Source organism: Tympanuchus pallidicinctus, unplaced genomic scaffold (assembly GCF_026119805.1).
Source record: "Tympanuchus pallidicinctus isolate F22 unplaced genomic scaffold, pur_lepc_1.0 scaffold27, whole genome shotgun sequence".
NCBI lineage: Eukaryota > Metazoa > Chordata > Aves > Galliformes > Phasianidae > Tympanuchus > Tympanuchus pallidicinctus.
The window spans coordinates 9,196,535-9,209,426 of record NW_026294744.1 but is presented as its reverse complement, the minus strand read 5'-3'; the positions used below and the strand labels follow the sequence as shown (position 1 = coordinate 9,209,426).

The 12,892-nt window shown below is 38.5% G+C and overlaps 1 protein-coding gene across 2 annotated transcripts; it reads left to right on the top strand.

Moving 5' to 3' along the window:
* Positions 1-54: 54 nt before the first annotated feature.
* GOLT1B (golgi transport 1B) lies at positions 55-11,922 on the top strand. Of its 2 annotated transcripts, none has more exons than XM_052690792.1 (5): positions 55-200; positions 3,368-3,459; positions 5,113-5,291; positions 7,821-7,902; positions 9,323-11,922. In XM_052690792.1, exons 1-5 carry the CDS (start codon positions 176-178, stop codon positions 9,359-9,361), a joined length of 417 nt encoding a protein of 138 aa, XP_052546752.1. In that variant the 5' UTR covers positions 55-175; the 3' UTR covers positions 9,362-11,922. The 2 variants fall into 2 exon arrangements, with proteins under 2 accessions (XP_052546752.1, XP_052546753.1); XM_052690793.1 differs by lacking the exon at positions 55-200 and adding an exon at positions 2,821-2,939.
* The last annotated feature ends 970 nt before the right edge of the window (positions 11,923-12,892 follow it).

Below are 12,892 nucleotides of genomic sequence, written 5' to 3'. Positions count from 1 at the left end.
GCGGAGCCACTCGAACAAGGCGGCTGCTAATTGGGTGCCGCCCCGCCAATCGGCGCTGTCCTTTCAGCCGGCGGCGAGGCGAAGGGGGCTGCGTGTTTCCGGAAGACGTGGCCGTTGTCGCCCTGCTCCTGCCGTTCGGCTCTTTCTCCTTCCCCGCCGTCGCCCCGCCGCCACCATGATCTCCCTCTCGGACACGCAGAGTGAGCGCCGCGCCCTCGCCCCATTGGCTCCCGGTGGGAGGGGAACGCGGGTCTCCTGCCGCGGCGGAGTGCCCGTCGGAGTGCTGGCGGGAGGGCTGAGTGAGCCCGGCATAGGGCCGCACGTGACGGACCCACCCCAGCGTCGCGCCCTTTGTTGGCGCTTCTCGCTTTCGGAGTATGGGCGAAGCACGGGGCCGGGCGGAGCGGTGGAGTCGCTGGGAGCGTCCGGCTCGGGCGGTGATTGCCGGCGGTAGGGGTGTGCGGGCCGAGAGGGAGCTCAGCTGCCGCTGTCAGCATCGCCGTGCTTTGAGGGACGCTATGGATGCGCTCATACCTTGGGGCGGCGGTGCTGATGGGGCTCGTGGGGTGAAGCTGAAAGCGAGGGGGGTGTGAGCTTAGAATACAGCCTATCGGGGCCCTCCCAGCATCTTCAGGTGGGCGTTGGTCAACAGCGCTGCTGCTGCCGGCGTCTGCTTTGGGATGTGAGGTGTTTCGCGGTGGTGGTGTTGCTGCCTGGCGGTAATGGCAAGAAGAGAATGAATGAAAACTGACTGGTACACAAAAGTGAGAATTGGCAGATGCCTGTTATCCCGTATGCCTCCATGTGGACGTTAATGGTTTTGAGTAAATACATATCAGTGTCTTTACTGTTCCTTTTAACTTTGCTACCGAATGGAGTTTGCAGGTGACGTAGAAGGGGTTTTAAAGTGAGCAGCGGGCACTCAGTCTGAAACAAATGAAGAACAGCTTGGACCTGACAGTAGTTTTGCTTTCCCTGACAAGGAATAGCTGGGGTTAAAGATGCTGAAAGGGGAAATTGAAAGAAATCAGAGGGCTTGTAGGCATTGAAACTGCAAAGAAAAAGAGAACATCATTATTTTAAGTTAATGCATTCTCAGTATAGTTACCATAAAAGGAAATGAGTGTTGTAATGTTGCTCAAAGGAGGACAAGTGTGAAAGCTGTAGGGAAAGGAAGTTTAACTTGATAGCAGAGCACTGAAAACACTGGTGAACCAACTGAGGCAAAGGATGTAAATGGGCAGTACAGCGGGTTAGCAACACACAAGGTTAATGACTTCCTGAGAAATTCAGGTGCTATGCTCTGCTGCTGGAATGGGTGTTAAATTTTAGAGCTAATTCTTAGGTATATAATCTGTTAAAACCTTGTAGGCTTCACTTTTGTTCATTCTTCCGTTGTCCCATCCAAAGTATTCATTGGGAAAAAGAGCTCTGTTCACTGTTTGTACTTGTCTTAATTTCTTTTTGGGACACTGAGCTAACTGTTAGCTTTAACTCAGAGCTGCGAGTAGTAGATGTAGTGTGAGGCTTTTGAATTTCAGCATTTTTCTAAGATATTTCTTCAGATGTTTTGAAACTCGCTTCTGTTAGGGAAAATACAGAATTGTAACACAAAAAATAATTACTTTTATAAAAAGATAGTGTGTAGTTCCATCCCTTACCTTTCATAACCAGTCTATCTTAAGACTTAGTATTTGCTAAGATTTTGGTGCTTTGCTGCACTACTCACACAATTCATGGGGTTTCTGTAGGAACACTGGGAATGTGTTGATCCCTCCCCTCTGCAAATTGCAGTTATTGAAGGATAGCTGTCACATGGCTGGAATGTGTATCTGCATTTCTAGACACTGGAAAAGTTGTATTTGAGTGATATATAGGAAGGCTTTTATGTCATGGGAGAAAGCATTCTAACAGTAGTTTGTGCCCATCACAAAACTTCCTAGCTTGTTGTTTGCCAAGACTACAAAATGACAGGGCCAGACATACTTGACTTGATGTTCTTTGGAGGAAAAAAAAACAGAACTAACACAGTTCTGATGTGATTGGATTGGTAACATTTACTTGAAATGAGTCCAGAACTACTGCCCTCCATTGCCAGTATCTCATCTGCTTTCAGCGGTAACTTTGGGATGATGAGAATGGTGGGCATTTTTTTTCCTCTGCTAACCAGAGAGTGTGGTTGATTTCTAAAGGGAAACCGAACCCGCTGTGGCAGTAAGTGGTTACAAATGGTTTTCAAGTGAATACAGAAGTGTTAGAGCTGTAATTGCAGCAGCTGTTGGGAGTTAGCCTCTGTTTCTTGCTCGCACCCCACTTTGTACTGTGTTTGAAGAAGGAATGAGTACTCGCTTCCTGTGGCAGCATATTTATCTTATTGGCAGCTGGTAATTCCTTTGGAATCCTGCCTCAGAGTGTTTTCTTTCCAGAATACAGATTGTTTCTGCTCTTCTAAAGTAAAGAGCACTAGAAGAAAGGGCAGACTACAATTCCTTTGTTAGTTTCAGTCAGTTGATTCAGTGCAGATGCAATTTGCAATTCACTGTTCATTGCAGTTCATTGTAAAAAAGTACTGTAAATGTCTGCAGAGAGGAAATTGTCTTGTAGTGATTTTAATACAGAGTGGTTAAAATGCTCATAGTAAAGCTTTAATGTGGCAGACTTAATACCATGATTTAACACCATGTGGTCAGCAACCTTGCTGAAAGGAGAAGTTGGGGAATCTGGATGTTGCTGTAACAAATTTCTTTACTCTGAGCTGTTTGGGAATTTTTTGTTGTAAATTAAGCATCTGAAGTCGACAGTGTTATGATCCTTCAGCCATCAGCATGTGTTATATGGAAGCAGCCTGCAGCATTAATCTGTGTTGCATTTAATCCGGAAGTTGGGAAAATGGGATTGCCATGCATGTAACATGGAACGTGAGGTCTCAGGAGGATGAGGTACTTGCGTGTTTGCAATAAGCATTATGGGATAAGAGTTGCAAATAGAAAACAAGGTTTTATTACCTGTTCCCAAAATAGTCCTTGCTAGCAATAAATCAAAAGGGATGTTTGCCATATGTGTATATCCATACATGCTTTTGTTGCATTCCATTTCAGTACATTGTTAAATTGATCCTTTTTATGATAAGCAGTTCCCAAACATCTCTTTTTCTGGTATTGAAATAACTGGTTTATACAGGACTAGCTTTATTTGTACGTTCAGGGAAATTTTTAAGTAGTGAAATAGTGAATGAAATAGTCTGTGAGCTTGTCTATGAACTTAAACTTCCTGTGTGTTGCATCTTCCAAGTTTGTATCAATTTCTAAGCATGAGTTTCTCCTGTTACCATGTTATGTAATATACTTAATTTTATTTCTCCTTGCAGAGATCGGAATGGGTTTAACCGGTTTTGGAGTGTTTTTCCTTTTCTTTGGAATGATACTCTTCTTTGACAAAGCTCTTCTTGCTATTGGAAATGTAAGTGTGTATCTTTTAAGTATATAATGTATTAAAAATAAATTTAGAAGATTATATATTTTCAATTAGAAACTGGGTCATAACAGGTACTGTGTAACTTAGTGTAAAGGAAGAGTTATGCGCAGTGATCTCAGTGAATCATTTTCTCTGATTAACATTAGAGCAGCTCACATCAATCTTAATGTCATACCTCCAGGTCAGGCCTGTGGTATGTTGGTCTGACAAGCAGCAGCTTGTCCTACAGTTATGCTGATGCAAATAAGATTTCTAGATTAGCTATCATTACTAACAGTTTCTTTTTATGGTCTTGTAAGGTAACTGTAAAAGCTAGATATCTATTTGAGTAAGAATGCTGATGGCATGTTCTGGCATTCTGTTAAATGCTGTTTTGCTGTGCTTTGTTAGGATGGAGAGAAGCATGAATTGCTGGTAATGGCTTAGGAGAGCAGATCACCACAACAGAAAGCTGAAATATCTTCAGTTTTTACCAAAATGAAATTTTTGCTTAAGCAGGATAGAGAATAAATCCTAGGTCAGGTACATAAAATAACATGGTGTTTTCTAAATCTGATACTGCTGTGCTCCAGCTGTTGTCAGCTTTGCCAGCCAGCGAGCCCAGCTTGATAGAGATTTGTGTCCTCCTTTGATTACCAAAAGTCTGTGGACAAAATGGACCAGTTTGAATCTGTGACAGCAGTATCAACTACTGCGGTTTGCTGGATGGAAACTCTATGAATGTTCTTTGAATTTGGGTGCACACTGAAAGAGTAGAGAATAAAACAGTGCTTATATTGCTGTGTTTCTAAGATAAGGTGGAAATGCAAGATCCAGTTTGGGGAAAATAATGAGAATGTAGGTAGGAAGAGACAGTTAAAGGCAATGTGGTAACCAGAGATAACACAAGAAAAGTTACTATATATCATTAGAGGAAAGTTTAATTATAAAAGAGAAGGGGTAAAAGGTGGTAAGGAAGTAGCTTCATGTTTGTGGTTTGTGTTTGTTTTTTGTTTTTTTTTTTACATAACATAAACTTGAATTTCATCTGTTAGTTCTGAGTAAAATCTGAGATGTAATCTCTTTCCAGAAAAGATGTTGCCCAGATGTATGCTTACAGAATGAAGTAATGCTCTGCTGCTGAAGGATACTCAAAACAGTTTTAGCTAGGTTAGACTGCTGTGATGATGGTCAGCCTACACTGGAACTAGTGAATAGTAGTAGCCTGTTACAGACAAAATTAAGGAAGATAGCTGATAATGCCCTTCAGCTTTTTTCTTGTTTTGCCTTTGCGATGATCGGCACAAGCTATTGAAGATGACCATTATAGGGTGCTTCTGAGCATGTCTGTTCCCAGTTATAGGAGTCTTAGCTGTTAGTGGTACTAATCTTCAGTACTGACTGCAGGTAACGACTGTATTTATATTACAGGAAAGACAGCTGTTGTCACCAGGTCTTCTGACATGATTATGCTTGTTAGAGGCCATGAAGGTAGACTCTTAAAATCACTAATAAGTTCTCTCATTGTTAATCTCGATATTAAAATAAGTTGTGCAAAAATGCAGTCTAATTTTATAGATTAATAATATGTGCTTGCATTCTAAACTTAGGAATGTATTTAGCTGTGTTCTTTATTTGGTTGGTTTTTGTCTCTTCTAGGTTTTATTTGTGGCTGGCTTGGCTTTTGTTATTGGTTTAGAAAGAACATTTAGATTCTTCTTCCAAAAACACAAAATGAAAGCAACGGGCTTTTTCCTGGGTGGTGTGCTGATAGTTCTGATTGGTTGGCCTTTAATAGGAATGATTCTTGAAATTTATGGGTTCTTCCTATTATTCAGGTAAGACTTGCTTCAAAATTGCTTTCTATATTGATGTATTGAGGAGCACGTGTACTTGCTTAGTGTACTGTATTACAACTGGGAAAACATTCTTTGAGTGTTCACTTCTGCTGGATTTTGTTTAAAGCTGTTGGGTTATATTTGCAAGAAGTGAAAAGGTTCCAGGACTCAAATTTGCTGATGTTGGTGAGGCAGATATCAAACTGACTTCTGGCAATGTAGCTTATATCTAATCCAATAACTGTACAGCTTCAAAATATTTGGGAGATCAAATTGTTATAAGTGCCAAGTTTTAAGTATCTCCATATAAAAGAAAACTAAAATGCCTGTATTTTCTTGGTTTTGTTGGTTGAGTTGTTGGTCGTTCGGCTTTTTTGGTGGAGAGTTTGTTCTTTGAATTAATAAATGAGGCAAAATATGTGCTTACAAACATCTTAGCCTCCAAACCTTGCAGGTGAGGAGGTGGCTTCTGTGATGTGTTGTTATACTTGTGCCCTGTTTGCAATGTATGAGATGCTGGTTTTGGTTACTGATGTCTGAAATGACTTAAGCATTTGTTTCTCCTCTGTGTAGATGTTACATACTTAATAACATTACAACAGGTATGTTGCATCTGTTACAACATGTCATTTAACTTACAATTAATTGTAAGGGTGAAAGAACCTGGGTTGTTGCAACATACCATTTATTTCCGTGGTTGAAGTTCCATACTTCAGAAAACAAAGTAAGAAAGTGTGTTAATATAAGTAAGAAGGGAAGATTTTGTCGGTTCCTGGACTTCTATTTTGAAGACAAAATTCCATCTAATGCTTATTTATTTAACTTAAGGCCCACTGAATTGTTATCTCAAAGTCACTAGGACTACATCTTACCCTGAAAAGTGTCAACAACTGATAAATAATTCCAAATGAATTTTTAAACTTGCCTCTAACCAACTTTTCCCACTTCTTGATACTTGCTAAGAATTGTATCTCTTGTTACAGTGCTAGCAAGTTACTACTTCAAGCAAAGCTCTTTGTTTTGCTTCAGATTTGTCAGTATCAACTCTAATTATGTTTTTGGGAACTTTTGTGTGGCAGGTGCACTGTATGATACTTTATTTGGTCTCTTTATTTATTTATTTATTGTAGACCACTAAAACAGTTCCACCAGAATTTTTGTGTGTAGACAGTTCTCTTGTCCAGTTAGACTTCTTGTATGAAGTCATCTTTCATACTCTGTAGAAGAAATTGCACAGAGCAAAGCTTTTAGGTACTGGTAGCCAGGAACACTTAAACAGTTAATAATGACAGCAGAGATTTTTACTTAATACATGTTTTACTGCAGTGAGAGAGATGCAGTTGTGATTTTACTCTGGATTATATCCAGAATGTCCTTCCCTTTATTTAGCGTACTGCCAGAGGTTTCCTATCAGAGGTTCAGTTCTTTGCCTTTACACATTCAAATTGCGGTCCCTGGAGACAGCTATTACAGTACAGTCTCTTTTATCATAGTCTAAACTGCTCTCAGAGCCTTGTTCAGATCAAAGATATCCAAAGTTCTTGTTAAAGATGCTATCCTAACTATAATGACTATTTTGCATTCTTGGCTACACCAATTACACGTCTGTCTGTTAAAAGTGGTTTGTGTGCCCTGCACCATGGTACGTAGGTTCAGTGTAATGATGTGGTCTTTAAAAAAGAATAATTATAAATGGATAGCCCAGGGAGGAGGGAGGACTTATTGGTATTGACATGATCCAACAAATTGTTTTACCAGCAAGAGGATGGTGAATAGTGAAATTCCTCTGGTCAGACATGACAGGTAGATTTTTAGATGCCAATCCTTATTCTATGCTGGCAAGTGTATAGCTCAGCTAGAGAACTTAGAATGCCAGTATCAGCTGAATTGCTGCAGTTGACTTCAAACAGCTGAGATACTGCCACAGAAAATCCTTCTTCCTGCTGCAGGGACAAACAGGTAGTGCAGGGGCTTGCCAACTGTAAAAGGCAGCAACTCCTGGCTCGTCATTCAAATTTCTGACATTACATGTACTTGTCAATTATGTGAGTGCACAAACATGTTGTGCTTAATTTTCTTTAATTGATTAAACGCTGCCATATCTGATTTCAAAGTGGATTACCTAGAATTACCTTCTAAGTGTTTTTACATTGGATATAGAGAGATGAGTGATACTGCAAGAATGTATTTCCTATAAGGTTAAAAACAAGTTATCTCGATGTTTATAATGATTTTGAGAAAGTAGGTGAGAACATCAGTTCTCTTCACTAAGTTGGATATTCATCTCTTAGTTAATTCTCTGAACAGCTGATTCTGAAGGTTGCCAACTATGAGGAAAATGTTTACCTCAATTTAAAATAATCTTGCTTTCTGTTTGTTTTTTTTTTTTCTTTGCTAAATGTCTGTTTATGTATTTGGTGAAGTAATTTTCAGTGAAGGAATGACAGGACTTGAATTTCCAGTTCTTCAGAGCAACGTTAGAATAGTTTGTTTATAAAAACTAATATGATATTTTTATCTAACCTAAAGGGGGTTCTTTCCTGTGGTGATTGGCTTTATTAGAAGAGTTCCAGTCCTTGGTTCTCTCTTGAATTTACCTGGTATAAGCTCGGTAAGTGTTTGGCACTTAATGTAAAATGCAAGGCTTTTGCTATTTTTCCTGTTTCATTACTATTGCAGTAGCACAAATGCATTGGGAGTAAATAAGATACAGCTTTTTGTAACAATGAATTTGAATGTATTTACTGCATAGTTTTTGAACCTTACAAATAACCCTCAAATAACCCTCGTTCCCAGTGAGAGGCTTTCAAATGTAAAAGAAACAACACCTTTGCAGAAGCTGCCCCTGCTTAAGCCTTGTAAAGGGGAAAAAGCCCTGGGTTGTGTGTCAGGATTGTGACTATGAATACTGGTTCCTGCCTCACTGCTGGCCCTAGGTGACCACAGACAGGCAAACCGTGCAACTGTTCTGTTGTGCCTCTTCTGTTCTGTGCCTCTTCTCCTGCCTGTCAGATGAGAGAGGCATTTCTCCTCTTTGTGCAGCATCTGGATGTATCTAAGAAAAGTGGTCTGTAGTAACAAAGACGTTTGCACAGTGTTAATTTGCAGCTTGCATGGTGAATCCAGAAACTCTCATTATGCATAATCATTCATCAAGTACAACATTTATTCAGGCCTGCTGTAACAGATTGATTCTTGGCTATTTACTAAGCTCTGTACCTCTTCAAATGCAGTTTTCCATTTTCTTAACTAAGTAACCAGGGATTCTTAACTAAGTAGCCAGTAAATGGGTGCCAGAAAGATGGTAATCTAGGTAGGGTATTTTGGTCAACTGCTTTTACTGTGATAATTTCTGTATGTATTTTAACACAAATGTTTTTAACCCTGGTTTTGAAAGCTACAGTTTTAATAGCTACTGCTTAAAAATTAATAGGGGACGTAACTAAGAGATATATCAGTCTGTATTTTAAAAATCAGTTTTCAAGATCATGTGTTCCAATTGTACAGCTTAGGCCACATTCTGGCTCATCGTTCATGATCAATTGAATGTTTTACTTGTCAATTGATCTTGTCTACTCACGTTTAATTTGATCATAATGGGGTTAAATCTTCTTTTAAAAAGATAATTGTTAATGTTTTATTCAAAGCCTACGTAGGCTCAGAAGAGAATCCACAGTAATGGTCAGTTGAAATATCTTACTTGGTCTTCTAATGCATGTGTGGCTGATACCGTGTTGTTTTGTTTTAATCATTAAGCTAGCAGTGGTATCTGTATTCTTCTATTTCCTTTTTCATTCTCTTGCATCTTCATGTTGCGCTGTTAATGTCTTATATAAGAAAACATGTCATCTAGAAACACAGTTGCAATGCAAGATTTTTAATTTCACAAACTTAAATCATGAAACCTTGGTGAGTACTACTCTCATTTTCAGTTACATACCAACTGTGCAAACAGCAAGTTGCATCTGAGACTAATTAAATTGTACATAAGAGTATTGTAGCTTAAAGCTTCTTTTGTTTCTTTTTTGCAGCTTGTAGATAAAGTTGGAGAAAGCAACAACATGGTATAATGACAACAGGGCAGAAGACTGATTCTAAACTTATTGTATTATTTATAAAACCCTTTTGAAGAATACTCAGCACAAAGATTAAGTTGTGTACAAAGGAAAGGCTTGTAACATTCTTTACATAACAGTTTAAATTAAAATGTATATTCGACAGTATACATTAGAAGCTGGGCAAGTATGCTTCTAGGAAAAGTAACTCCAGAGTTCAGGAAGTAAACTGAAGAGGTGAAAGTCATGGAATAACTCACATTACAACTGTTCAAGACTGTGTTTGTTGGTTTTGGAAAAGGTAATGAACCCTTCCGGATTTAAAGGTGCCTGTACTTTACCTCCTCATTGTGAAGGTGCAGTAGAGCAAACAGGCCTCCATTTTTAAGGTCACTCCAACTTCTCCAACCTTCCTCTTGTTACCCTCAGAATGCAAAACAAACAAACCAAAAAAAAAAAAAAAAAAAAAAAGCAGAGTACAGAGAACTTGTGTAACAGGAGATGCACCTTTGCATGAAAGTTGAGATGACTGTTCATCTCTAAGTATATCATGACTAAAAAGGAAATCCTGCACACTTCGGTTGTATGCATTTCTGTAAATATGTGGTTGAAATAAAACATTAAGGTAATGTTTCAAAGCCAAATGTAAGTTGACTGTATTTGCCTTCCATTTTGGAATATGCAGAAGGTCAGTCTTCAGTAACTTCAGTCTTAAGTGTTGATTCCGAACATGTAGAGTTCAACAGGGAACTCTAGAAACTGACTTACACTCCTTCCAGTTTGTTCTTCTGGAGTCATGTTATGTCTGCATCCAGGTGAGAATGTAGCCCCTTCTCACTAATGTGGAAACTTCAAAATGTGTTTGGTTAAAAAAAAAAAAAAAAAAAATGCACTTGGTTACGGTGCTGACATGGATCTTGTGAAATGTATCTTATCAAAATATGAACCTTTTGTTTTTAAATGGTTTGAAGCTAAGGTTTCTTTGTTTATTCTGGAACTACAAGTTGACGTTTATTTTTTACAGTAATAAAATGAAAACTTAAAACTCTGTGTATGTGAGTCTCTGGGGAGCAAATTTAGTGAATGGGCTAATTAGCAATCAAGTGCCAATCTCAGCGTTACATAACTTGTTCCTTGAGTTATCTTCAAACCTTCAAATAACTCAAAACTTGTATCTGTCATAACAACAACTTAGCCATTGCCTGGAGTACGTGTCCCCCACTAATGCAAAGGTCACATTTCTGCTTCTCTTGGAATGTTAAACATTGTGTACTTTCAATAGATACAGCTATAGATACCTAACAAAAAGTGATCATTAAGTGATCACTGCATCTGTGAAGGTTTTGGGGATTTTCTGTTTTAATGTTCTTTTTCCCTTCAAATGTAATCCTGAAAACTTACTGAAATGCAATGATAGTATTTCACCTAGCTATGTAGTCTTAAGGCCTAATGACTGATCTTATTATTATGCAGTTAAAATTGGTATTTTTTCAAAACATCTTTTAAGAATTCTCAGATACTGTTTTGGAAGTTGCTACAAAGCTTTTTGTATAAGGCACCAGTGTTTTCTCATTGCAGCTGCATTAATGTTAATGGAATGGCTGTGACCTAGTATTTCTAAGTCCTATATTTAATTAGTTTCCTTCTCAAACAGGCACAAAATGATTCACTGGGAGGAAAAAATGCCATGACAGTTAGTGAACGGTATCTGAGAAGACACATCAGTGTTTTCTTGAATGTTTATATGAAAAAGTTGGCTATATTTGCCTGATAGCATGTGTTACATATGGACTAAATGTGACTTGTGGCTCCTACCTCAAGAGATGAACCAGTTTTAACTGTTCCTGCGGATCTGTTGTGTGTTCAATGACTAGAAATAACACTACAACTGTTCAGCAAACTCATCATGTTTGCTTTGGTAGAGCAGTAGTCTGTACTGTGGGAATCAAGTGCTGTTTAAAGCAGTGTTCATCATTTACATTACAAGTCAGCTACCTGAAGATTTTTCTTGTCTTTTGAAAAGTAAGCTGCTGGGACAGGTGGATCGTGCCATGTGACTGGAGCTCTAACTGAAAGCAAATAGCTTGGTAAGCTGAAGTTCTTTCATCGACAAGAAATCTGACATCTTTCAGTGGTAATGAATGCATTACTGTGTATTATCTTTTAGCCCTCTGGAATTGAGATGTAGGCAGTTCATCTTGCTCCTGTTTAATTTTTTGTTTTAAATGAAAAGTCAATTTTTGTCAGTTTTGAACTGTTGTGAAATGCATCTGAGGGAACAAAAGGGTATGCTGAGTTTCACAGAGTCTTAATCCCTCAAGGTAATGTTGTCTTTTAGATGGTTTTGCCAAGATAAATGTGGGTGGCAGCAATGGTCTAAACTACTTAGCCTTAAATGTTTCTGTTGTTTAAAAAAAAAATCTCTAACAGAAACATATTTGGAACGTTTCCTCTTTCATATGTAATTTATAATTGCTGCTTTAAAAAAAAATTGTAAGGGTGGATTTCATTCTGAGCAAATGGATACTGTAAATATACTTGTCATATCTTGAATAAATGGGTACCTTTTTCTATAATTTGTCTTTGTGTCTCTTTACACCTGAATGCTGAGAAAACGTTTTGACAAGTATTCCTTTCCAAAGGTTAAGGAGTATGTGCTTTTCCATCTTATGGTGATTTTACTTTCATAGTGAATAGTCTTTGATTAATCTTAATTTAAAAGTTTGTCTCTTACAGTAAGTATTCTTTTACATAAGCATCTGCCCCTTGCTTTTGTAGGCATCTTCCTGTCCGTAATAGGGTGCTGCTTGATCCCAGGGGCAATCCACTGACAGTGCATAGCTTCCAGGTGAATAGGACATTCTCAATTGCAGTGTGTGATGTTTTCCATTGCTTTGTTGCTCACTACTGTGTAATCCTGAGCACTTTGAGCTTTAGTACTTTGGTCAAAATCTGTTTCTGAAGACAAGAGCTACAATCGCAGTCACAATCCCAGCTGTTTTTCATGTTCTAGTTTCAAACATCACAATGTGAAAATCACAATTAGGTTGGAAACTTTGCTAAACTACCATGTCCTGTTCATGCAAGAAGAGAGGAAATAAGTGAAAGTTTAGGAGAAAAAAGATGTGTCTTATGGCAGGTTCTGATCCCTCTATTTCAAGCACACTAGTGTGATCTCTGTATCCCAGAGAGTGGCCTGATAAGCAGGCTTTGTTATTCTGTAGAGATGTGCAAGCTTGCATCCCACTGCTGTGGATTTTCATAGAGAAAGTAGAATACCAAAGCAGGAATTTAAATTTGTTGTTGAGGTGTGCTTGTTCTAAGTACTAGGTGGTGCTCTAAAAACTTAGTTTGACTGAAGTTTTAGCCTTTCTACTAGCTTTGGTAAAGTTGGTTATATCCTAAGAAGGTGGTTGTATCCAAGGAGTTAATGCTTCCTGGTTTAAAAAAGAAAAAAAAAATTCCGAGTACACCTAGTTGTATCTGTTAAACTGTGAGAGATATAATCTAAATCTGTGTATAGTTTATGGCCAGTTACTTTTGGGG

Excerpts from the sequence above, each read along its gene's own strand:
- GOLT1B (XM_052690792.1), top strand. The coding sequence starts at position 176 with ATGATCTCCCTCTCGGACACGCAGA. Across the intron at positions 201-3,367 it reads CTCCCTCTCGGACACGCAGA|AGATCGGAATGGGTTTAACC; the intron begins GTGAGCGCCGCG and ends TTCTCCTTGCAG. Across the intron at positions 5,292-7,820 it reads GGGTTCTTCCTATTATTCAG|GGGGTTCTTTCCTGTGGTGA; the intron begins GTAAGACTTGCT and ends TCTAACCTAAAG.